This window comes from Pseudopodoces humilis, chromosome 17 (genome assembly GCF_049639895.1).
Source record: "Pseudopodoces humilis isolate 2021_Gansu_Grassland_sample_001 chromosome 17, ASM4963989v1, whole genome shotgun sequence".
NCBI classification, from domain to species: domain Eukaryota; kingdom Metazoa; phylum Chordata; class Aves; order Passeriformes; family Paridae; genus Pseudopodoces; species Pseudopodoces humilis.
Window position 1 is genome coordinate 4,596,127 of NC_142216.1, and position 26,298 is coordinate 4,622,424.

Here is a 26,298-nt window from a genome sequence, read left to right on the forward strand (position 1 = left end):
TTGAGACTCAGCAATTTTATTGTTTGGAAAAGTCCATATTGTGTGCATAGAAAGACTGCAAAATAAAACTGAACATAAACCACCACAATAATGTTTTGTGCAACCCACAGTAGCTAATAAATATTACACTTATCCTAATATAAATATAACCTCAGAAATCTCACCTGTCAGAGCAATACTGCTGCTCCTTAATAGCAATGACCCCATGCTCAGCAGACCCGTGGTTCCTACAAGGATGGTGGGGGCAGTGAGCCAGAAGCTGAACTCTGTGAGCCTGCAGACACCCCTGTCACAGTGTGGGGAGATGTAAATGGAAGGAACTGGTGCCTTGCCTGTATCCATATGCCTGAAAAGATATTCTGGCTCCTAAAAGCCACCCTAGAATGAGGTGCCTGAAAAAAATACCAAAAATTAAGCCTCCTTCTATGAAGAAATAGTTTGACACAGGATACGTGAGATCATGGGATTACATTATTTCCTTGTTCCATTTTTGTTGGCAAACATATTTGAACCTGATTTGTGCAATGACAGAAGGTTGCTGCTGAAAGTTTGCACTTCAGAGTTTTTGTAAGGTGCTGTTGTGTAGGGTTTCCTCGTGTTCTCACCTGCCCAAGGAAATAAGCATCAAAAATACTTATTGCATATCTGTATATATCATCTGTGAGCCCTCTTGACTTCCCTAGTGACTGTTAATGCTTAGCAAAAAGTCCTGATCTTATTTACAAGTTCTGCAGGTCACCAACACCTACACATTTGGGTTTGAAGTCAGTTATGTCAAAATGGTGTCTCTGTCTTGCAGACAAATTACAGATTTTAATTGAAATACCAGGAGATGGGTTTTGTTAATACCTTCTGCTGTCACCACAAAATGTGGAACTCCTTGAGGAGGAAGAACCCAGGCACGCCATTCACACTGGACTTTTTCTTTGGTCACTGCCTTTGCTCACAGAAGAGATGGAGAAGTCTTTACTTGTGGTGATTCTGTTACTTTTTAATGTAGGAGAAAATTCTTCTCATGATCAGTGGTGACTGAGCACATACTCTGCTTGTTTTCTCCTCCTCACTCCCTCCTGAGCCCTCTGGCTCCTTCATTCCCAATACTGAACTGGTGTTCAGGAGTAGATTCCTGTATCTTTCACAGGTAATCAGATCCTGGGGCTCTGTCTAGTCCTGGACTGGGAACACATAACATGCTGCACTGCTCAGTCCTTCATACTTTGTTCAAATAAATTGGGTGGAGATCACATATCAATCTTCTGATGTAGAAAGACTGAAGAAAAAACCAATATAAACATTTAGCTTTGATTTTCCCCCTCCAAGAATGTCTTCATTTGCATCAGAGTCCCATTTTCCCACTCACTGTACAATGCAATTTGAGAGAATTTCAAGACTCTTCAGCACATACATTTCTTTTTCTCTTCCTCCCTCACAAACTGGCATGCACACACAGACACCGCTTCACCTTACCAGGTATCCAAATCCTATTCCTGTTATGCCACAGTTGTGGGGAAAATCATGCAAAGGGAAAACAAAACCACCTTGAAATACCAGCATCAGAAATGCAGCCACTGAATCCAGCATGTGTCTCCCAGGCTTATTCCTGTTCAGAGCTTTCAGGTCCAGCCCGCTCTGAATTAGAGATCCAGGGAAATGTCTAAACATTCCTGCTCACTTAAAGAAAGCTTTTTTAATCTTCCTCCAGGGAAGACCTTCATTTGGGAGTTCACAGAAGTAGAACAGCAATGTCAGATCTCTTAATTTTGAGGCTGTTTCTTCGGGAGAAACACCCTTGCTAGACTGTGTGGTTCAGGACTCCATGCTCAATAGTCACTTCTGGTTTTAAGATGCAAACCACACTCTTGGCCAAACCAAAGCCTGTGTCTGTCTAAGCTCTGGAAGACCTGGGGATATCTTGTTTGTCTGGAAGTACCAGCCTCTGGCCTCTCCTTCTCCCCAGGCATATGGCAGATGTTTATGGTGAGAGGATTCCTGTTAATGCTGTGTTGGGGAAAATCCAGCCTTCTCTCTTCTCAGGACACTCAGCTGTGCTGAGCTCACAGTGCCATGATTACACATCAAACTCAGAGACTTCACTCAGCTGAAACAGCAGAAGAGAGAAGGATGGCCGCTCATCTTTCCCCTGAGCAAGGGAGAGAAGAAAGAAGAACATTAATGTCAGCTGGAGAGGAATGGTTAGCAAGGAAAACCTTGGGAAGAAACTGAGTATTAACAAAAACACAATCTATCCCTATAGAGAAAATGCCAGTGGAAGAACCAAATTCCTTCTGTGCAATGTTTCTTTTCTGTTACCAGTGAATTTGGCTGGGTGGACACTAAATACCTTGTAATGGCTTGGCTGTCATTTTTACCACCGTTAGAACTCAGCCCCACAGATCCACAGCTTTCTTAGCAAGGAAACTGTGGAATTAACTTGAGTTAGGTGCACTAAATGGGCTTCTCAGTGACGTCAAATAAAAAGCAGAGAGCCCAAAGTTTGCTTGCTAGTGCAGGTGAAAGCTGCAATGCTTCAGCTTAAAATCCTCCAGGATTTTATCTTGTGTTAGCATGTGGAGAGTACAACTCTCTCTCCTCCTTAAAGCCAAGGGGAAGGGAGTTATTTTCTTTGGGAAATAGAGCTCTCCAGTACAATACTCACCATCCTCCAGCAGTGGCTCATCACCTCATAAATGGTCTTGGAGGCCAGCTTGGGTTTGTAGAGCCGAAATCCTGCGTTGATTTCTTCCACCACTTCTGCATTGGTGCGATTCTCATAGGGGATTTTACCTTCACTGAAGACCTCCCACATCAGCACTCCTAAAGCAACCAAATGGGAAAAAAATCACAAAGAGGCAAATAAAATCCTCAGCAAGCCCAGGGCCACCTTCCACCTGCTCTTTTCTGCAGCTCAACATTCGTGCCCTTTACTTGGAAAAGCATTTTCACTTGGATTCTCAGTAGACAGCTGAGAAACCAGGCCCTAACACAGCTGTACAGTTTCAGGATGCCAGCCAGGATCTTTGGTGCTCTCTGAAGCATCTCTCTGTTGAGTCTGTGAAGGGCCTGAGCACCCAGCTCCAGCTGTGCTGCTCACATCCCAGCCCAGGAGTGCACAGCTTCAGCCACAGCTTCAGCCAGCAAAGGGCGAGGGAAGGCACAGAATTCACAGGCACAGGCCAGCAAAGGTTATAATCCTGTATTATTTACTGCTGGCCCCAGGGCTGAGTGGCACCCCATTGACTGTGAGCTGTGCACAGCACACTGCCCCATTCACTGTGTGGGCTGGAGAGGGGCCAGGCCCATGAGTGTGCCAGATCCACAGCCCAGGGGACAGCCTTTGTTATGGCTTTGGGGAAAAACACACAGCAGTGTTCTTATCTGTGAGGGTCCAGAAGGGAGACCAAAGAATGGACACAGATCGTAACACGATGCATTGTGGAGCAGGAAATGAGGTGAGAAGTGTGAGCAGTGAAATAACATATTCAGATCAGCATAAAGCAAATGGAGTCAGCAGAGAAAATTTGGAAGGGCCCTGGGACTGACATGCAGAGAGATGGAGTGCCTAAATGTTGTGTCTCTCCTCTCCTCTCCTCTCCTCTCCTCTCCTCTCCTCTCCTCTCCTCTCCTCTCCTCTCCTCTCCTCTCCTCTCCTCTCCTCTCCTCTCCTCTCCTCTCCTCTCCTCTCCTCTCCTCTCCTCTCCTCTCCTCTCCTCTCCTCTCCTCTCCTCTCCTCTCCTCTCCTCTCCTCTCCTCTCCTCTCCTCTCCTCTCCTCTCCTCTCCTCTCCTCTCCTCTCCTCTCCTCTCCTCTCCTCTCCTCTCCTCTCCTCTCCTCTCCTCTCCTCTCCTCTCCTCTCCTCTCCTCTCCTCTCCGACTCTCCAGCTATGTCAGCATGAAACAGTTCATTATTTGGTATTATATAGAGTTTATATATTAATATTATATTATTATATAGAGCACATGTACAATACATTAAATTGTCAATATTTGGAGTGTTCCAAAGTACCTAGGTAGATTGCTTTTCTTTCCTTTCTTTCACTTAAACGATTTAGGCTTGCCTTTTTTTTAAGCCATTATTCAGGTAGAACACCCTTGGTGTCCAGAGGATGCAGTGTTGAGGAGAGTTTACCTGAGCACTGAGCCCCCTGTTTTCCTCAACCACAGCTGTTGAATTTTCTCCATTTTGACAAGAGTTTCTTACCGAATGACCAAACGTCAGATTTGGTGCTATAGTTGCTGTAGGAGAAAACCTCTGGGGCAGACCACTTGACTGGAAACTTGGTACCTGTGGAGCTGGTGTACTGATCATCCAGAACAATCCTGGAAGAGGAAGAGAAGGGGGAATGCTGAGTTACCCCCATCCCGTGACAGCCCCAAGGGAGCGTGCGCAGCCTCGGTGCCTTTACCTCGACATCCCAAAGTCGGACACTTTGACCACGTGGGATTCCCCCACCAGGCAGTTCCTGGCAGCCTGCAAAAAAACAAGGTGCAAAGGCATCAGGTCAGAGCTAAAACACTCTCACAGCCACTCAGGGGCTTTTATTCTGGAAGAGCAGATAGTGCTAGGAGCATCAAAGTGACATTGTGCCATACAAAGAGGACAGAACCCTGAGCTTCTCATGCTTTCTGCACATTTTGCAGCATGGTCCTGTTGGCAGAAAAGCTGTTCAACCATCACTCTGACTTGCAGGCCCTTCTTGCCCAGAAGGGGTGGAGCAAGACCCTAAAATAGCTACAGCTACTCATAGTCATTGCATGCCTAATGAAAGTGCAGCAGTGACTGATGGAGCTTGACTGAAAACCCCTTAATTAAAATTATTTTATCATCAATGCCTGTTTATACATTATTTATGCTAGGACAGGGTTTTTTTTGTCATCTTCACTGATTTTAGACGTGAAGAGTGGTCAGTACTGTGGTTCTTGGGGAGCAAAAGAGTCCACTCAGGAAAAAAACCCCAAATTCTATAGGCTTGTTTCTTCTTTCCCAAAACAAGTTAAGGAGAATGTATTGATCAGTGCTCCAGGGCTTGGTTTTTGGTTTTTTTATCCCTTAAGTATTTGTGCTGTTTTTGCAGTGAGGGCAGATACAGGATTCCCTATAAACAGACAGGCAGGAGTGTGGAAGCTGAAATTAAGGAAGAAAGCAGAGGAAAAAGCCCCTCTGGAGCAAAGGAAAAGTCCACATGGGACCAACATACCAGGTCTCTGTGGATGACAGAGTTTTGCTCCAGATAAGCCATTCCTTCACACACATCCAGGCACATCCCCAGCAGGGTTTCCTTGGAGAAGCTGCCCCGCTGGCTCCTGAGGTAGTCGGACAAGCAGCCATTCTCCATGAACTCAAACACCAGGCAGATGGGAGCATCCTCAAAGCACACACCATAAAGCTGGACTAGCTTGGGGTGAGATAGCTTCCTGAGGGATAGGGAGGGAAGGTGGGAAAGAGGCTGAAATAGGCTCAGTGCCTGTTATCCTCACAGCAGGTGTGTTTTACACAGCAATTTGTGCCACAGTGCTGCAGCCAGCTCGCTGCAAAGGCCAGCTTTGCAGATGTGTAGACCAAGGACTAAATATCATCCCATTTTAATGGTGGTGGTCACCAAAAGATTTTTCTGCCTGGGAAACCATCCAATCAAACAAAAATAACATCAATTTCTGTCTGTCTTGTGGGGAGGGAAATGCAAAAAAATGCAAAAAAGGTCAATAAAACCAAAGACAAATGCATTCAGTTGTGCAAAGCAAAAGATTTTACAGGTAGGGCTTTTCAATGAAATTTCCCTTAAGTTTTATGAGTTTGTTTTTGAGAAAAACCACTTTGCTCTCCAAAATGCACCATCAGTTATCTCTGCCTTCCTGAATAGCAGAGATCTGGAAGACCATTCTGGATATTGATAGATCTGGAAGCACAGTAATTCACTTATACTTGAATTGCCTTCCTTCATAGCCACCAGAGCTCACCAGTGTATTTACTATTAAGATACATAGCAGATAATCCAAGTTTGAATTCCCTAATCATATTCCTGACTTTCATTCATTGTTACAAATCCCACAGGGTGTGATTGTCGTGGTGAATCTACCACTTACATCAAGACTTTGGCTTCCTCGATGAAATCCTCCTCAGACATTGCTCCTTCACGGATGGTCTTTATGGCTACTTTGGTCTTGCCCAGCAAGTAGCCGAGGTAGACCACCCCAAACTGACCACTGCCAATCTCCTGCACACGGGTGAGCTCAGAGGCATTAATGACCAATTTTCCTGTTGATTGCAAAGGAGAAACAGTAAGGACTGAGCAGCAGAATGCCAAACAAAAAGCTTTTGTGGGTAAAACACTGAGGCACGGCTCCAAGTGAGACTTTCTGGCTCTCCCTCAAATTGCCTGTCTGACCTCTGATAGCTCATTTGACTAGTCCATGCTGCAGCTCATGTTCAAGGGTAGGAACAACAACATCCCCTTTCTCTCTCCTTTGTCTTGCCTATCCAGTTCTTCAGGGAGGATTGTTTTTACCATGCTTATGTGCAGTACCCAGCACAACACGGGGCTTGAGTTTCTTTGAAGTCTCCAAGAATTACAATAAAGATGATACCAGCAAAATTCTATTGACAACAATATTCAAATGAAGGCACATTTCAGGAGGGACTCAGCTTTCATTCTACATTCCCATTTCCATCCCCTTTGTTCAGCATTCATTTTGGTATTTAATGCTGACTTCATGTCCCCGGTGTTCTCACCACCTCCCTCAAGGCACTGCACCATCAGTTCGGACATTTCTCAGTGGCCATCACAGAAATGATAATCTGGTGAACAGTGCAGTGGGAAGACCTGGAGAAAACCACCTACTGAGGCTGTAATCACATGAATATTCCTCAATATCCGTGGGGATGTGCAGGATCACCCAGCTGACCTGCCAGGAGTGTGATTCCCATGCAGTCATGGGAGAACCTTACCGTAGCTGAGCCCTGCGGTGATGGGAGCCTGTTTCCTCCAGGAAGAGACCGCGTACCGCAGCCGTGTCACGAGACCTGGGGACACAGGGACAGGTTCCTGTTACTGCCACAGCCACGGGAGCCTGGCTGCCACCACCCCAGAGGTCAGCTTGGATTCTGGAAGCAGATTTATTGCACTGAGTTCTCAGCTCCACTTGAGGGCAGCTGAACCTCTGTGCAGGCTCTGGTTTCCTGCCTGTGAGAAGGAAGCCAGTTCTGAGCACTTCCAGCTTATTTCCCATTTTCACATCCAAAGCTTTGAGTCTCTGTAAACTCTGATGAATTTCCAAATGACACTTGGTATTTATAGGATGTTTTGAAGCCCAGTGCTTCCCTTGGTACTCCTGGACTGTGGGGATGGGAGTCACCATGTCTGGTTATGGATACTGACCATGTCCTTCACTTTGTGTCAAATCAAGGATGCAGGGACAGATCACCTCAAGAAGACCCTGCAGTGTAATTCCAACATATAGCTTGGCCTGGCAGTGGTGATACACCCCCAGGGCTCTCTATAATGTGTCATTATGACATCTGTGTTGGCCATGGTCAGCCTTAGAAGGACAACCAGAGTGAGGATGTAATGCTGGAAGCTGGAAGCTGGCTTGAAATGATCATTTCAAAATAAGTGGGAGAAAAGGTGATGCCATTTAAAGCTTCATTGTAAGGACAGAGGGCTTGGGAGCCTTCCTTCATTCAAAACAGTCACCTGGCAAACCAGCACCTTCTCTGTTCTGCAGCAGCTTCACTCACCTGCTGCATTGTGCTGGTGGTAGTTGATGAGGTCAGGGATGGAGTCAAACACGTGCTTTTCTGCCAGGTAGTACCGCTTGGGAAAGTCAGTTGTCTCATTGATGTGATAATGCTTTATAACAGGATTGTTGTCTGTGCTGGAAAAAGGAGGTTTTCTTTTAGAGGAAATAGCTCGCAGCAGAAAGACAGGGATTTGGGGTATAAACAGAAATAAGTGAGCAAAGGGGAGAACCCTCCCCCAGAAAGAATGGGGGAGTGGCAAGGAGTGAGCTGCAGCTGCTAATGAACTCTGTGTGCTCTCCCTCTCACTCGCAGATGGGCTCATCTTGAGGGAAAGGCTGAGGTCTCCTGATAAGAGAAGGTTGTGTACTAAGTTTCTCTGCCTCTTCTTTGTGAAACACAACTTTCTGCCCCATCACTGAAAGTCGTTCACCTTTCTTGCACTACCCACCTCTGATGAGTCCAGCACACAGCCCATGTTGATCCTACTGACAGTTCAGTTCAGGGGACAATGCCATCAGAATGACAACCCCAATGATGTTCAAGGGACTATTTATAGGCACATATTTAGATTCAGAGAGAAGTGGAGCCTTTAATACACTTTGGGACTGGCAGCTGACTCTTCTGCCTTTTTTGGAAGTGTTTTCCCTCTATCATTTTCATGAGCCTTCTGCTCTCTCATTATAATGCCAAAACTATACAGAGATTACACACTCATAGAAGCCATTTCATTGATGTAATTGATGTGAAAAGCTGCTGAGTTCAGCTGTACCTTAGTGCTTTGGTGAAAACAGAGACTGTGTACATGCCAGGCTGCCTTGAATCTCTCACCATGAAGGCCCCTTCTCTACCCTGGAACAGGAGCAAAGGAAAGAAAACTGGTTAGAGACATAATGGAAAAAATAATTTAAAAAAAGGAGGCTGGGGGCAAAACTGTGCTTATTTCAGCCCTGTCATGAAGATGTGCTAAACATATAGGAAAAAAAAGATCCATCACCCCACTGACAGAGCTTAGTGTGTTCCAGCTCTGGTGGCTGCCCAGGGCCTGCAGGTCTCTCTTGGGTGTTAGGTGCTTTTAACTCAGCTTCCTCTCAGAGCTCTCAGAGGAAATGAGACTTAGGAACCTGTGCTGAGTACATGTGGGTGTGCCTCTCTGTCCCTCCAAATCTCTCCTCTGGAAATTCTGAATCCACTGACTGCCCTCAGCCCTATCTGACAGAACACATGTTCAATGAAATGTGTGGCCAAGTGGAAAGGCAAACCCCTCTGAGTGCTCCCTGTGGAGTGAGCAGCCACAGAACAAATCACAGTTAATCCAGCACCAGAGAATCCACATGGGAGTGTAGGAATGAGAATTTACCAATGTACCACAAACTGGAAAACCTTGGACATGATCCTGCCCTTTTATAGTACACCAGTCATCCAGGAACTAAATAAACTTATCTTTCTGGGTAAGAAAGCAGTCCTCCTGCAGTCTGCCACTCACAGAACAATTTCCTTTTTAACTTTTCACTGTAATTGTTTTCCACTCATCTGAATGCTAAAATGCCTCATAGGGCATGATCCCACTGGCCCAGATGGATCAGATAGCAAAGGAGATTTAACATCACAGTTTGGCTGGAATGTGCTGTACTGACCTTTATATTGGTAATAAACCCCACATTTTTCTTCTGTTTGCAGATAAAGATTTTCACCTGGCATCCTAAGCACCTGATTTGTTCATTCCCTCCTCCTTTGCTTTACATGGTAGGTTTCCTCCACTTTATGTCTTCTACCCACCCACAGCACTTCATGCAGAGCTGATCCACTGAGTGCACCCCGCCTTCCCTAGAGGTGTGATCAGCTCCAGGTGAACACAGAGGCTGAGCTGCTCCTGCATCCCTGGGTATGAGCTGCTGACTGTGCAGCTCTGCCCAGGAGGGATCAGCCTTCTGAGCTGTGAACTTCCCAGGGTTGGCCCTTCAGCATCTGCACAACTACTGCGTCTGCAGCACACAATATCTGGCACAGGAAAGCTCTAAAAAAGGTCTCTCTGCTGCTGTAGAAGCATTTGTCACGCACAGTGAGGGCTTCAGAACTGGAGGTGGGCCAGTTTTGGAGGCAGCATCCTGCCCAAGTTACTCTAAGCTCTATTCTTGCCCTTCTGTTCTCAGCTGACACCAAGCCTGGCCAAAGATGATTCACAAACTTGGCCACATTTTTGGGGGGAGCAGTGAGGTTTGCAAGGCTTTGAACCAGAAGTCTCTTCAGCCACATGGGGTTAATTACCACAGAAAAGTACTGGTAGGACCGAAAGAAAAAATAAGACCACTAAACCATGTGTGGACTTGTCCTCTAGTACTTTGTACAAGAATTTTTAAAACCTCACAAAAATGCTTCTATTTCCATAAAATACTACTGTTCCAAGAAGAAACACAATATTTGTGTTTATTAACAGGGCCACCTGTTAATGTAAGAGCTGATTTAAAAATTAAGGTTGTGTTTGTGCGGAGAATTTGAACAAGAAGCTTATTCTGTATCTTCAGTACAGTTTTCACTGGAAAACTCTGGCTCAACTGAAAAATTAAAGATGTGTGCTTACATCTACCTACACACAACTGAAAAAACAAAACCCACAGCCATACTTTTGGCTTTCACCCAAAATACTTCAGCACAAGATTGGTTAGATTTTCAGTGAACTACTGGCATCCACAGGCCTCCTGCAGAGATAGAAAAGATGAGCTAAAATCAGTTTTCAGCTGGCACAGTGGTCTGAAGCAGTGTTCTCCAGTCCCATTTCCTGTGTGTGTTTGGATGGCACAGCTCCATCCATGCTCAGCTAACCTGGAGATAAGGGGGGGTTTGCTGGTGGTCCTTTATCTCACATTACACACTAAGGACACAAACAGAGCAGGAACCAGGGTTCATCTCTTACACAAAGCAGCCCTTGCAGGCTTGTCATTAATTAATTATTATTTCCCATCCAGCCCATCCGTAACACTGGTTTACCTCATCCCTGAGCAGTGTTTCTGCTTTGCTTCTGCTGATGTTCTTGTTGTACCACCTGAAAACATCGAAACACTCCGAGTCAGCGTCTCTAGGCCAGGAAAGTTTCTCCTGAGAAGCTTCTGAATGGAGCATCCCCAGGGTGGAGTGTGAGGTGGGGTGGGGGTATTTGAGGCTTGTAGCTTCAAATCCAGGGCACAGGTACAAGAAAAACACAGGCACAACTTACTCATAAACTTGTAGATTCTCGGGTGATTTTTCCACCAGGTAGCTGCTTGGCACGTAGCCTTCATGCCTGTTGAGAGGCAAGACAAGTGTGAGTGTGATGACAGACAGGATTTTCTCTGCATCTGTAGGAGTCAGCCCTGAAAGCTTTGCCTGCTCATTGCATGATAAAAGTACTGGTGGGTATGCATTGAGTAGGGTTACTGGAGAAGAAAACAACTGATTGCACCTCTAAACTTAGAGAGTTTCACAATTTTCCCTCTGTGTATCACTGCAAATAGCACTCTGAACTAAGGACTGTTTATTGTTGTAAATTTAACTTTAAGATCCATTTTTTCAGCTGCCTGAAGCAAAAGCAAAGGGAGGAGTTACCCTAAATAACCTTCCATCACTTTTCCCCCTCTAAATAAGAGGATGCTTCACAAAAGCTAAACAAGAGGGAATAAACATATATATTAATGGAGGAACAAACTGGAATTAGAAAGGACTTGCACATTGGCTGTTGAAAAGGGACTTACCCATTCTTATCTTGAATCAGCCACCAATGTTCCTCAGAGCTGTCAATCACATAATATTCCTCATTATATTGTAATGTCAGCTCTTGTGGGTTCTGGGCTTCATAGTCATATATGGCAATGACCACGGCTTCCTTTGGGTCCAGCAACAATTTCTGCACAAATTAGGCAAAAGGCTCATCACATTCATATTAATATTCATATTCATAAAAAGCAGTAGCATGCTCTCTAAAGTGGTATTTTCCTGGCAGCACTGGTGTCCCCTGGGCTCAAAAGCCTCAAAGCACCCAGAGCATCTAGTGGGGTGTGGTGGCAGCATGACAATCTTTGGCACTTTCAAACAATGAATTTCATATAAAAATTTCAATTGCACAGAAAACACCCAGGGAGTGTTATCACAGGTGAAATTCTAGGTCACTGCACGGTGGTGAGCATTAATAAGTACATACTCCCCACTGGTAGTTAATCATGCAGGACAGGACACTAAGGACACCATCTCTGCACTCACCCAGTTATCTTCAGGAGTTGGAGGAAGAGGTTTCTTTGAGGCTGAAAAGAAATCAAGAAAGATAATTTGAAGTAGATGAGGACAAAACCAAGGGAGAAAGCAGCAATGCAATTAATACATACAGGTGATAGAAACCTACTGAATGGTGAGCTTTGGACTTTGAGAGCAAGACCTGCCTTGGAAACTGGGGTACAGATTAGTTAAGGCATCAAGGTAAAAAATACAGGGTAGCTGTTTCTTTGGTGAAGAATGATTGACCACTTGTGCTCATTTTCAGGAGGCAAAGTAAAGATTATGCTTGGCTATTGAAACCACAGCAGAAGTATGGTTTGGTTTGGTTAAAATAGGACACAGAATGTTGAATGCATTTATCTCAAGTTCTTATGGCTTATTTACTGATCACAGATGATTAAGTCCTTAGTTCTCCACCTCATTCCAAAACCAGCACCAAGCATCACACAGAGGAAAATGTGAATTCAAAAAAAGAGTATTCCACATACAGTAAAAGATAAGCCAGAACATCCCAAGAAGCCAGTAACATGTCTCTTTATGGAAATCTAACATAATATTTTTTGATGTCCTGTACAAAAGAGATTCAATTCTCTACTTTTGCTAGGAATAAATATTTTCCATGTCAGGATGGTCTTAACAAGTCCCTTACCACTTTTGGTGGGGTCATATACCACACAGCCAACTGCCATCTTCTCTGTCTGAGCACAGCATCTCCACTTGCCATCTAACCAAAAGTCTGGATGACACTTTGAAGCCAAACTGTTGTTGTATCTGGTTTCTGAAAAACATTAGGGGAAGAAAAAGAAGGGGGGAAATTAATTTATTTGCATCAACATTCATTCTAGAAGTCAACTAGAAATAAATAGAAGTAATCTTCTCTTTAAAGAAGCTTCTGCAGGCTTGTTTCAAGAGACTGCCCATATTGTCCAAAGGAGGGGACAGTTTCCAAGTGTTGAATGAGAAGAGGTGATAAAGTAGAAGCTTGGAGTAGGGGAGTAAGATTGCAAGAGTCAGTGCATGAACTTCACAGTATCTCCATCAGCCAAAATGTTTTCAGAGGGAACAATACAGCAGCAGTGCTGTAAAAGAGAAAAAAGCTGTGAGAGAAGCCTGGTGCAGTTTTTATGTAACTAATTGACACCTTCCTCACATCAAGAACTCTGTCTCTACCCCCAGTGTTGGCTTCTGCAGTACCATGTCAGTGAACCACAGTACAACTCAGGAGGTGAACAGGAAATGAAAGTTACCCACAAAAATATTCCTTAATAATCATGATTCTCTAAAAAGGTTGCCACCTAACCAAAAAAATCTATTAATAAGAGCTGAAAAAATTTCTGTGCAGAAAAGGTTATTAAAAAAATTAGCTACAGGAAAATCTTCATCTCTTCCTGAAGAAGAAACCTCAAATTACAGTAATTTATTAAGAGTTTATTCTAGAAAGACACAAATCAGAGAATCCCAGGATGGGTCAGGTTAGAAGGGACCACAGTGGCTCATCTGGTCCAGCCTCCCTGCTGAAGCAGGGTCATCCAGAGCTTGTGGCACAGATGGTCCTGGAATATCCCAGGCAGGGAGAGGTCACATCCTCCATGGGTAATCAGTGCCCAGTCACTGCACAGGGAAGTTCTTCTTCATGTTCAGGTGGAGCTTCCTGGGCATCATTTCTGCCCATTGCCTCTTGTCCCATTGCTTGGCATCACCAACAGAGCTGGTCCATCCTCTGACACCTCCCTGACATTAAGACATTAAGGTCCCCAAATAAACTATGCCAAGTCCAAATTTCCCATGTCTGCTGAAAACACACTCACCAGATTTACAAGCAATCCGATTTTATAACCCACTACCTGGGCTATAAACACTTTGACTGCTGAGATGGGAGACATTGACTCCTCCTGTGCACTTTCTCTGCATTATTTGTGACAAAGCTGGTCAGACATAAGCACCTTCCACAACTGAGTGGGCAAAGGTGGTTTTTTACCTTCCTTCAGAGTGAGGACCCATCTCTGCCGGCTCTCGTGGTTGGGGGCAAACACGTAGAGGATGTAGTTGTCGTGGACAATCTGGAGAGGGGAGCAGAGAAAGGAGCCAGCCATGAGAAACAATCCCACACACACACTGGTCACAAGGGAGTCACCAAAGGAAAGAGGCAGCAGCCCTCTTACCAACGAGCTATGTGCCAAATGTGGGGAAGTGGAGTAGCAGAGACTGTTCAGAAGCAGCTTTGAACCTCACTGACTTTTGTTTATCTAAATTGGAGTAGAGGTTCTGATCAAGAACCTGGTGTTGGGTTCATTAATGACTGCACTGGGAAGGAAATGCTATTGAAATACAAAATGAAGTGATGTCTCTCTCTGTATGGTCAACAGACTCACCTGGAAAGGGTACTTGTACTGACAGGGAATGATGATGTCACTTTTCACAATTTCCACACATTTAATCCTGGAAAGTTCCACAGAACCCTTCAAAGTCCTTTTTTTCTAAAAGACAGAGAAAAGCACTTGGTTGATGCTAATGATTGTGGATTAAGTGAATAATTAGACCAGACTGTTGTGTCAGTGGGAGACTTAGTTTTAATGGAGCAGAAGCAAATTAACTGATTATGTAAGACATAAAAAAATGTAAAGAATAATTTTTTATATTTGGTGTCTCTATCTGTATTCCCATACACATACATATATTTCAACTCAGCACATGGATTTTAGAGAACCAGTCAAAACCTCTATTTGAAATTCAGCTTTTACTTTTTTTATTCCAGCAAAGTGAAATCCGTTTTTAACCAAAAAATAACTATTTTCATTAAACTTTCAGTTTACTAGCACCCCTGTTTCATACTGAAAAAGGGTAAACCAATAAATATTTTATTAAAAAAAGTTTGGGTACTGAGGATTTCAAAACTCTTCATTTGATCCAAAATGTACATTTTTACTGTATCTGTTTTCCAAGAAACTACAATATATCTCTATTTTTGTTTTGTCTGGCTTTTCAGCTAAGAAAAAAAAAACAACAGGGAATTCTGAAATAAATATTATCCTCAAAAACTTGCCAACAAAGCTGCTTCTCTGGCATCCTCTGCTGCGCTCCCATTCCCCAGGTGTTTGGGTATATCAGGTACCCAAAAAACAGTATGGGCAGCAGGGAAAGAGTAAAAAGAACAGACATTCAGGTATTGCAGCTTCCTTGGTGTACCCTGTTCCCTGCGGAATCCTCACCCCATGGTTCCATGGCCAGTGGCACTCAGCTTCTGTGGGACAGGGGTGAGGGCAGCTGGTAGAAGTGGAGCTGAGGCTCAGCCTCCGGTGCTTCTGCAGTATCCACTACACCAGTTTACTCTTCAGAGTGAGCTGGTTTCCTGTTTTGATTCATTTTCAGTAGGGATTAAACACTGGCTGTCCCCCCACTCCGCTTTGGGACAGCGTGACGGAAATCAGTGAGATTTAAGAACATCAAAATACTGCAAAGGTTCTGTTTTCCAAACACTATCAGCAGGAGAGAGCCTGAACTTCAGCGTTGTACCTGCCACAGGTTATCACTCAGAGAGTCAGCAAGACTTTGGCAACCTTCCGACCCTCCCTTGGGCCCCAGCTCTTTGTGTCTTACACCCTCCAGCTCCCCCTTGCCCTTTTTCCCTCTGTCACCCCCACCCTGCAGCTCTGCCCCACTGGCAGCAGCCATCCCCAGCACTGTGCCAGCCCCACTGCTGCTCCTCTGCCACCTTTCAGAGTGAAATTCAGCCTAAAGCAGGGCAGCAGCTCATGCCTCTGGAGATGGGGGGAGGTTTGCCACAGAGAGAAGAGGTTTGCCTCGAAACAGAGAGGCCCCGAGGCTCCCCAAGTCTCATTCTTGCATGACTGGATGGGTATTTTGCCTTTCTATAATTGGACTTGAGGCAAAAGAGGAAAATTGTTACAGTGTGGTCGCACATTGCTCCTGCTGGCCTTTGCTGGTGCATTTGTGGTTTGTATTTGTATTTGCTTGCAGTTTAACCAGTGTCTCTGGATTTACTGCCAGGACTGTCTCCTCTAGACAACATCTGCCTGTAGCTCTCTGGGATGTGGGAGTCTTCTAAATCAATAAACCCAAGGCTTTAAAGCACCCCTAAATGTAAACACCAATTAACTCTCAAGAGTGCTGACAAGCCATAGGAGGCCTTACTGCACCCCATTTTCACCATCTATTTCCTTTCATTCTTACCTGGTCACTTCTTTCTTTCAGACTTTGCTTCCTCTGTCTTTTCTGCAAAACCTCCTCTATCATTTGTTCTACCCTTGGGACTTCTATCCTTTTGATGAGGCACAAAGCCATTTATATCCTATAAAAACCTTCCATTTTGCTAGTGCTGAGCCCTCCTTCATCTCATTCCTTTGAAGTCCCGCGGTTTACCCACATGCATTCCTCCCCTGAGGCTTCAGCAAGCGATGCTGTGCCAGGCACAGGCTCTGCCCTTTCCTGCAGACTGGCTTTTGTTGATGCTTTTCTGGACTTCGCCGAAAGACAGGGTCCAGCCTTCTCAAGGAGCTTTGTGCAGCTCTCATGGCCCACTGTGTTCCTTTTAATCACACAATTCAGTGATGGAGGCTCCTCATAATCTCATGTTGCAGCACAACATTGGTGTGTGTCTCACAGGCAGAGCATTGCCCAGCGGATCCTCAGCAGATGGGACCCTGCTGATAAAAAGCAATTACAGTCCTCTAGCAGGACAAACAACAGGAATTACCACTCACAAACCAGGCATTACCCAGAAACTGGGCTGGAAACTAAACATATCCCTGCTTTTGTGATGTTCAACCGCACTTTAATCCAACAAAAGCAACAGGGCCATTTGGAAGGAAGGGGAGAGGAAAAGCCTCTTTAAAAATGGCCTCTGAAAAACCTCAGGGACCTGTTCCTAAAAGGGCGAGACAAAACATGCTGACAGATCTCTGTTTATTGTTCCCAGAGCATAGCTGGGTAGATGTTTTAGCTGGTTGGTCAGTAAAAGCATCAGGGGTCTTGCTGTGTGCCATGTGTGGAAAGAACCAGGGCAGGCTGCTATTGTGTGAGGAGAAGCACGCATGCTGCAGATCAGCCCATCCTGCTTGCTTGCTTTTGGTCCATGATTTGCAATGATATCAGTTCTGGGAACAGCTCTGAAAGGAGCCAGGTGCATCACAAGCCCAGTTCATTGATATCTTCATCTTTGGTACTCCCCCTCCTCTTGCCACACAGCTGCAGCAGCTCTTTCCTTGCTTAATCCTTTGCTTTATCTCTGCATTAACCAGATGCCTCTGGTGGCCCTTAATTGCTTTAGATGCTGGGATAATTGACCATGGGACAATGGACACAGCCCTACCCTGCAACACAAGGAGGCATCTCCCTGTGCCTGCTTGAGGAATGAGCTGCCTGGCATCCATTGTGTGCCAAACCCAACCACCAGCACCCAAAAAATGAATCCCTTCCCTCCAGCTCAGGTCTGGAGCAGGGGCAGGGATGTGGAGCTCATGGTGAGAGGGCAGGGAGCTGTCAGGGGCTGCTGCAGGTGACACAGGTCTGCTCGTGATCACATTTCCTGAGCAGGGCCCTGCACCCTCAGGCTTCACAGAGGTCTGAGATCTTGTAAGATATGGGGCTGAAAGGCACTGAGCCGAGTGTTTGGGCTGAAGGTCCCTCGGTGGGTGCTCACAGGTTTTGCTGAGCCCCACTGTGTTTATCAAAGGGCCCTGGCAAAAGGTGCAGCCACCAGTGCTGGGAGCAGAGGGAAAGGAGAGGCAGGGCAGAGCCTCATCAAGGAGCAGAGGAGGAGGCCAAAGGCAGCATTTCTTGGCAGGAAGGCAGCACCCTGGGCTTCAAGAAAGCGGGCTTGGTTCCAAAGTTGCATAACAACTTGTATCTTCTTTCTTCTGTTCTGGTGAGGGGAAAACCAAGCCTGTAAGATTCACGTGGCCCCAGTTCCTCAGCAGCAGTCCCTGCTGAGGGCTGTCCATGCTGCAGCTTGGCTTTCCTTGACCAGCGGTGTTTGTGCTCTCCTGTCTCCCCATCTCCTGTGCATCCCTTCCTGTGCAATGCTGGCAATGCCTCCTTGGTAGGAGGGTAGAGGAAAGCTGATTTATAGCTGGGGTGGAGCAAGGTAGGAAATTCCAGTCCTCAGCAAGCCTGACCACAAAAAGAACATAAATCAAAGCATTTCATGACCTTCTCTGTACATCAGGGCTTTTGCTTTTGGTAAGAATCTGAGCCAAACGTCATTCCCCATTTTCACTTACTGTCTTGACTAAAAAGAGCAATACTTAATTGGTGGTTAAGTAGATGAAGGATCTTTGCTTTGACCCTGTGTCACCTGTTCCCTGTCTCTCTGCTCTAGCTGGGCTCGGTGCTCAGCCTGGCAGAGGCAGCAGCTGGTTTTGAGGGTTGTGAAGGTGGAACTCCCCATGGCAGAGAGCTCAGCTGGCTCGGTCAGCTTCAGCCTTTCAAATGAGTGACGTGTTCCTGCCTTTCAAGGAGTTTTCTTCAGGCCTTGCTGAGCTTCTGAAAGAATTTGGGAAGGAATTTCTTGATGTAGAAATAGCAACCAGAAGCTTATGAGATATCACTGGAAAAAGATGCAATTATTATTAATGGTAGCCCTCCTGCTAAAGTATTTTTCCACCGACCAAAAGACCTGAGCTTGAACTTGAACGTCCTTGAACACTGTGTTGATACAATTACTTTCTATTTCTTATAATATTCCTTATTTGTGGAATGTGCTGTTTTTCTCATTAATAGTTAGGATATTAAGAACTGTTGAATGCTGGATTCATAGCAACTTTGCCTGGACACCATCTTCATTCAGTATTTTGTGAGTTTTCTCACATTAGGAACACCGAGCCTTTCAGGGTTTGTGGTAAATAAAACAATGTAACCAATTTTTAACTTGAATCTGAGAACTAAACTGAGCAAATTGATTTTTAAAAGAAAGCTGTAAGGGATTTTGCATTTTCTGTCATGCTAACTGTTCTAAAGGAAAATTGGAGAGGAGTGGTAATTGATAACACTGGTATTTTTTTGCAGAACCCTGGCTGTTGTGTTATATTTTAATAACTCCAATGTATTTTGTTATATTTGATATTTAAATTCCAAAATGTCTCTGCTTATCTTACCTGTCCATCATGAGTATTTTATCCTTTGGCTTGAACTAAAATAATAGTTCTATTTTTTTATTGCTGTTTTCACATCTAAAGAACATGAAGGTGTTTTAGGGGTGGGCATACCTTGAATGCAGAGTGCAGAGAATTGTGTTAAATAACAAAGCCATGTGCAACTGGTGCTTGAGGTGCCTGCATTCAACTATTTACTATCCTTACACAATCCCACAGACCAGATCCAGTCTTGTATTTCCACCAAATCCAATTCCAAAATTCACTTTGGCTCAAGTCTTGTCCAGGATGGTTATCGGGGTGCCCACCTCTACAGTCAGCACAAGGGCTTGGACAAGAAAATCAATGCCATCATCAAGAAACAGAAGGGAAAAAAAAGGAAGATTCTTGGCTTTCAAATGAGCTTTCTAATATGATGGAAATAAGCCTTTTATGTTACATAAAAGCACATGGAACAACTCCTGAATACTATATTAGTTTCTTCAAAGCTATTCTTGACTCCAGCAAAGACTGGGAGCAGTGGATTGCAGTGAATGAAGGATTCAGTGGAAGAAAAGAAGCTAAATTAAATCAACTATATGACATCACTTTTTCATGAAAAACAAAAATAAATTAAGCTTTAAGGCCAAAATTAAAAAACAGCCAGAAAGGATGAGAGTATAGAGCAACAGGCAAGCATTGCAATAAAATAAGTTACAACGTTGATTACAATATAAAACAAAGTCAAAGGCACTGGGAGAAAAAAATGGCCACAATAGAGAAGTCTAATAAAAGTCTCATATTTATTGTTATATATTCAAATTAGGAAGTATTCCTTCCTTCTTAAAGATATAAAAGAAAACAAAGGTTGAAGATTTTGCTGCATCCTCAATGTTCTCTGACAAAAGGAAGATTTGAGCTTTGTAATTTAAACAAAATGGAAGTATCTGACATTTGCTGCAAAAAGCTCAGAAGGAATTAAAAAAAAAAAAAATTCTTCAAAAACGAAAGACTAATAAATACACAGAAAAGGGCCTAGTAGGCACAGAACTGGGCAGGCGCAGAAAGGGCAAGTAGAAAATTATTATATTCTGGAAGATAAAATTAGTTATTCCAGCAAAAAATGAGTGATTTTTATTACCAGACTTTACCACGTTTGTGTAGCTAGAAAGGCCACAGACACCAGACACAGAGAACCTGCATTTTGCTCAAGGCAATCCTGTCTAGACAATATCACCACCCTGAATCAGGATGCTGCTGCAGGAGTCGTGAATGAGAACAGCAATAGACAGGAACTTCGCAAATATCCCGAATAAGATTGGGTAAGATGGACTGGAATAGGTGGATGAAAGATGTGGAATCTCTGTCCTTGGCTTGGTGGTGACTGTCTTGCTCTGAGTGTTGATCTTATCCTGGCAAAAAGTCCAACTAAGTGAATTCAAGAAGTGCTCTCCAACCAGCATTACCATGATCCTATGACTTCACTATAGAAATGAGGCTCATTGTGACAAACAGCATTAACTTCATCCTCCAGCAACTCCAATACTAAAATTTGGATTATTCAAAATTCCTGTTAGATTTTCAGAGATGTACTAGACATTAAGGCACAGACTTGTACTCTGTCTCCATCTCATTTAGGGTTGTCTTGATTTTATTACATAAAAATTGATTGAAATGCATGATGCAGACAGATGCCAAGCCTGACCTCTTTTTGGGTGATACGTGTATTATTAGTAAATTAGTTGGAGATATGCATCAGAAAACATGTGGTATTGCAAATTCTGGCAAGCAAGCAGTACTAGTTAATAAATACATGGCAGGTTATGAAGAAGGACATATTTAGTCAGATGTATTTATTTGGAAGGTAGTCTTTAAAACCATGATGAAATTCCCTTTATGTGAGGACTGCATGGCTGCCAAGGTATTCAGAATACACAAAGCAATGAGAAATGGTATGAATGGCCACTCTAACTAACAAGACCAGAAAGGAGATCTTCATAAGAAAAGTTTAAGTGTGTTTACATTAAAGTCTTGGGGGAAAAATCAAATTGGATTCTGTGTACAATAATAAGGTAAAAGGGACTGGACTGAGGAGCAAAGCACTGCTTTTTGTCCCATGGGTCGCAGGACTGCTGCAAGCAACCCAGCCTGTGGATAATGCTGCAGAGCAGCTGGAGCATTTTTGGGATGCTGATAAAAGTCTTTTCAGCCAAGTTTATTCGTTTGTTCTCATGTAACAAGAGACTGAAAGCAGATTTCACGGCCCAGTAAAGTGCCATCTTTGCCATCTTTATATGTGACTATCAAAGATCTGAATAAAAGAGCCCAGGACAAGGCTGACTCATTCTATGTGACCTCCTGAGCATCTGAGCAGTGTAGGAAGAATTGTGCTGATGTAAATGAAAAAAGAATTTGGCCTTTTCTGGGTGAGCCTTTCATTGCTGCCTTTATCAGCTGGACTAATAATGGCCCACAAGTGCATGAAGATATAAAATTTCAAAATATTTATGTGCCTGAAGGATTTGCTAAGGACAGTAAGCTGTTGGGTGAAGGGGCTACAGATAATTCACCAGTTCAAGTGCTTTTTCTTCATGTCTAAGGACATTTGAAACTCTGTCCCAGACACCTCCCCAAAGCGATTCACTTCTCTGCTGCTTTTGCAGAGCAGCAGGTGTACCACGACCCTGAGAGTACCACAGTGTCTGAATTACACATTATTGTAGTCAGGATCAAACTCATTGAAATAGTTAAAATTACTACTCCCATGTGCTTGTTTACTCACATGTACAGTAGCTACAAAATCAGACCCTGAAACAAGTAATTTTTGCCTCTGGAATTGATTTGCATGTTATAATAAAGGCACTGCTGATGTCTTTTAGCAGAGATGGGGGCTGAATACATGTGCCTGTTATCAGGGCTTTGCTTTATGTTAAGACAGCCCTGCATTGTGCACTGCATAATGAATTCCAGAAAACACAGCTTCTTATTGTTGTCAGTTATTGGGGGCTCAGTCTCCTAATGAGACATGTAAATATCTTTCATTAACATTAAGGGCCACTGTGTGCTTGGCCTCTGAGGAGAACAGTGCTCTCTGTCAGCTGTGGCAGAAAGACAAAAATTACAATGAAAATGCCATTACAGTTATTGCAAAAAAACCCGTCTTTATGATGTCAGTTGTCTCGACAGCTTTGGATATTGTTTGTAGAAATATCCCTGTAACCTTTTGGCCTGCTTATTTCCTTGTTTTGGACTGATACAAAAAATTCTTTAATATTATTTTATACCTTTGATTTAAAAATGCAGAGAAAGGGACTGGATGTTAAATGCTGTTAAATACAGGCAGAATATATAAATCAGGGCTTAATGCATAAGTGTGTACTTTAAGTCATCCAAGTGAAATCAGTGGGACTTCTCAAACTTTTATGCAGTTCAGGAGCTGTTTTACCTGACTTTTTGCACAGGCTGTTGTTACTGACTGACCAGGGAATGGAGAGATGGGAATGATAGAGAATAAAACTCTGAGTACAGAAATCCACCAGACAGGTTGGTAAAGGTTTCTTAAAGAAACTCATTGAAAACCCTTGGTGAAAAGATCCCCAGAGATCTCCCTTGAAAAATCCATTTAAAGGGCTTTTAAAGCCTAGATTCTTGCTGGGCCCATCCATGTGTCAGTCCATAAAGCACTGAGGATGCTTCTCATTGCTGCAGTCAGCTGTCAGCAATGTCCCTAAAACTCCAGAGCAGGGCCACATGCAGCCTGGAAAGAGTGACAGCCTGCTCTGACCTCTGCCAGCCCCAGAAATTATCTGAGAGTCCCTGTGGAGCAGAGCAAAGCAGTGCCAGGGACTGCACCAGAGAATGAGCACCAGAGCATTGATTTCAACACCTGCACATGGTGCCTGGTCCTGCTGCACTCCTGGGAATGGCACAGCCCATGTGCTGGCCAGGGATGATTGGAATCCTCCCTCCACTGGCTGTGAACCCAAATGCTGTGGGTTCCCTCCATTCTGAGCACAAAACAAGACGGTTCTTGCATTGGCTGCCCTAAGCTTTTCTCTCCAGAACAGCACTGGCCTGACCATGCAGAGGTCTCACCAGCATGCTCTAATTTTAATTACTGAAGAGGTTAATGATCTGTTCTGGGAGTATTTCACAGGATGAATTCTTCTCTCTCTACTTTGTGACAAATTCTTTTCACGTAACAACCTGATTTTGATAGTTTTTGTGAGAAGAAAAATCAGCATATCATGGAAAATCAGCCCTGTGATTACAAATATACCCACCACACCTCAAAAGTGCACAAGGTTCTAAAGTTGCATGTGTATTTACCTACACATATCCACACATAGATAATATATGCATTTTAAAACATAAAATATATAAGTGAATAATACACCAAACCCTTATCTCACCTAAATGACCTTTTGGAAGACCCAGAGGGAAAATTTCTGCAAACACAGAGTGTGTGAAGTCTATGCCCCACCAAAAGTCACCAAGTCAGATTTCCAAACTATTTCATTCCCTAAAGATGCTGACAAGACAACTATTGCAAAAGTATCTAGTCAGAGTTACGTTGAATTCACGTCAAGCCCACCAAGACCTAGAAAGCACCAAAGAAAACTAGTAGTGAAGATTTCTCTAAACACCTACAGCAAAATAATTTAGATGCTTTTCAAACCTTAGCCCTGAATAATAGTTATAATGGAATTTAAAATCTTACACAATAACACTTGAAAAATAGTTTGGAGAACAGACAAAGATAGTCTCGAACCATAGACAGTCACAGTGTGCAGCAATGAATAGTGTCCTGTTTAAAATGGGGGTAAGAAAAACATGGAATACAAAGTAAAAGCAAGAAAAAACATTTCATTGGGTATGTTTAAAAGAAATGATATGCAGGTGAAAATATGACTGTTAACCTTTAAGCCTTTTAACCTTTAAAGCTGGTTTATAACCACAAATAGGCTGCGATAAAATATGAGGGCACATTGTGCTTTTCTTTTTTTGTTGGGTCCTGTTTCTACTTAATTTTCTGCAATTGAGCAAGATCAGATGGTCTGAAGTTGCCAGTGCTGGATCCAAGGCAGCACAGTTCTTCTCTGCCTGCAGGAACAGTGCCTAAATATAACGGATTAACAGCACGTTCAGGGACTGTTGGAAAACAAGCAAGATTATTTACAACCGTAATGAGGCTCCACAAACATCCAGCTGTATAGAAGGAAATAATTCTCACTTCACTAGAGCACTAAACACAATGGGGTGCACAGATTTACTTATAATTTTCTTCATATTTAGCAAATCAGCAAAATGCAAACTAGGGGAAACAAAGCCTGGCCTGAGCCTGGATCTCATCATCACAGCCCACCTGAAGCTTTCTGGAAAGACTGCACGTTACATGTGGCAGCTGAATTTATTTTAAAATGCTTGATGGATCCCCTACTAGCCATCAGCCTGACGGCCCAAAGAAAAGAATGAGAGTGAAGATCTGTGGTGACTTTTTCACAGATACAATCAGGGTGCACTTGTGACCTTCACAATATGCCTCTCCAGGTCACCCTGTCCCCATGTAAGGGGCCAGGAACAGGTTCACTTAGCTCTTACATACAGCCCATGCTAAATTCCTACAATAAAACTAGATCCTTCTAGAAACTGGTAGTCTTCTTCCTCCGTTCACACCAAATGCTCACTGATCAGAAGCTCTAAATGACCCATTTAACCAATTTTCAGTGCATGGTGCTGTAGCAAGGACCAGGTAAGTTAACAAAATTTAACAAAGATCATCCTTCCCACCATTAGCATCCTTCCCTCCCTTAAACAAATTTCATCCTTCCTTCCATTACTCTGAGAGAGAAAATGACTGACGTACCCCGTGGCGATGTTCATAGTAAGCCAGCTTGGATTTGGTCAGGACAAAGAAGCGCACTTTGAAGTTGGAGGGTGAAGTCCTTCTCTTCTGCTGGGATTTCTTGATCAGCAGTTCCTCCAGGAGCACACAGTTATTCATGGCTGAGCCAAGAATATTTGTCTCCCAGGACATGGGGAGTCTGTGCTGTGTGCCCTGTCAAAGAAAGAAATATGAGAAAGAAGACAGTTAATTAAAAAAAAAAAAAAAAGTTCAAGAGGCAGCGTAGGTGCTTTTGAGCTTTATCTTCCCATCTACAGCAAAGCTTCCTTTCTGTCAGCCCATAACCACATCCTCTCTGAAGTCATAAAGCGAACAGCACATGCTGAAATATACACTAAGGTAAATGTTGTGGAAAAAAATAACACTTGAGGGAGATGCAGTAGATGTGAATCAATGATTAAGGATAAATTAAAGGGGTGTGGCATGATTAAGCATCTATCTCCTACTGGCTCATCTGGTAAATATAGCTATAAATGCACACACCCAACATGGATGTACAGGATGAATGTCCCTACTGTCCTCCCAGATGTAGGTCATGCATCCATATTTCTTTTGTGAAGGAATGATGCCTTTCTATTTAGAGTATTTAGCACAGAGATTTCACATGACAGATTTTGAGGGAGTCCCTCATGTAATGATTTATTTGACAAGGTGGTGTTCAGTCAAAGGTTGGACTCAATGGTCTTGGAGGTCTTTTACAGCCTTAATGATTCTGTGATGACATGAAAATTCCTACTGTGTAAGCAAAGACAAATGATATCCAAGATATACTTGTATAAGGAATGATAACTATTTGCAGTTGGCAGATATTTAAACTGACAGATACAATAACCAATAATTAATTAATTATCAATGGCTACTTTTGCTTAGAGATTACTGACTGTCTCAGGTGTATCTGGTGAGGCTGTGGCTGGATGCTGCAGGAGGCACAGGCACAACAGGCCTTCTGTGGATGCAATCAAGACTGATGTCACCAGCAGTGAAATGAGCAGGAGCACCCAAACCAAACACATCTGGTTTCCTCAGGCCTCCAGAGCACTGTTCAGGACAGTCAGCACCAGGCTTAATATAGAATTATAAAAAAATAATGATGTGTCTAATGCAGTCAGTACAACAGCACTGTTCTATTTTAAAACAAATGTAATTCATCTTTCTCTGCTCTTAATTTTTCATATTTTGTGTATTTTTTGTATTATTGATGAATGATTATATTGCTGATGGTACTGGGGCTTGGAGAGATGCAGTCTGGTGGAACATGGGTAAACAGCAAGATAAAAAATGTATTTTCATTAATTTGATTTTTCTGAAAATCATTCCAGTGTAAATCAT

The 26,298-nt window shown here is 43.5% G+C and overlaps 1 protein-coding gene across 1 annotated transcript; it reads right to left on the reverse strand.

Annotated features, from left to right (window-relative positions):
* On the reverse strand, positions 1-25,116 carry ITK (IL2 inducible T cell kinase). Its single transcript, XM_005523616.3, has 17 exons — positions 24,931-25,116; positions 14,349-14,453; positions 13,955-14,036; positions 12,626-12,754; positions 11,965-12,005; positions 11,460-11,611; positions 10,946-11,011; positions 10,720-10,774; positions 8,504-8,583; positions 7,732-7,868; positions 6,943-7,017; positions 6,081-6,252; positions 5,195-5,411; positions 4,403-4,467; positions 4,198-4,316; positions 2,657-2,814; positions 1-2,140 (listed from the first exon to the last, which is right to left on the reverse strand). Exons 1-17 carry the CDS (start codon positions 25,099-25,101, stop codon positions 2,069-2,071), a joined length of 1,896 nt encoding a protein of 631 aa, XP_005523673.2. The 5' UTR covers positions 25,102-25,116; the 3' UTR covers positions 1-2,068.
* Between the last annotated feature and the right edge of the window lie 1,182 nt (positions 25,117-26,298).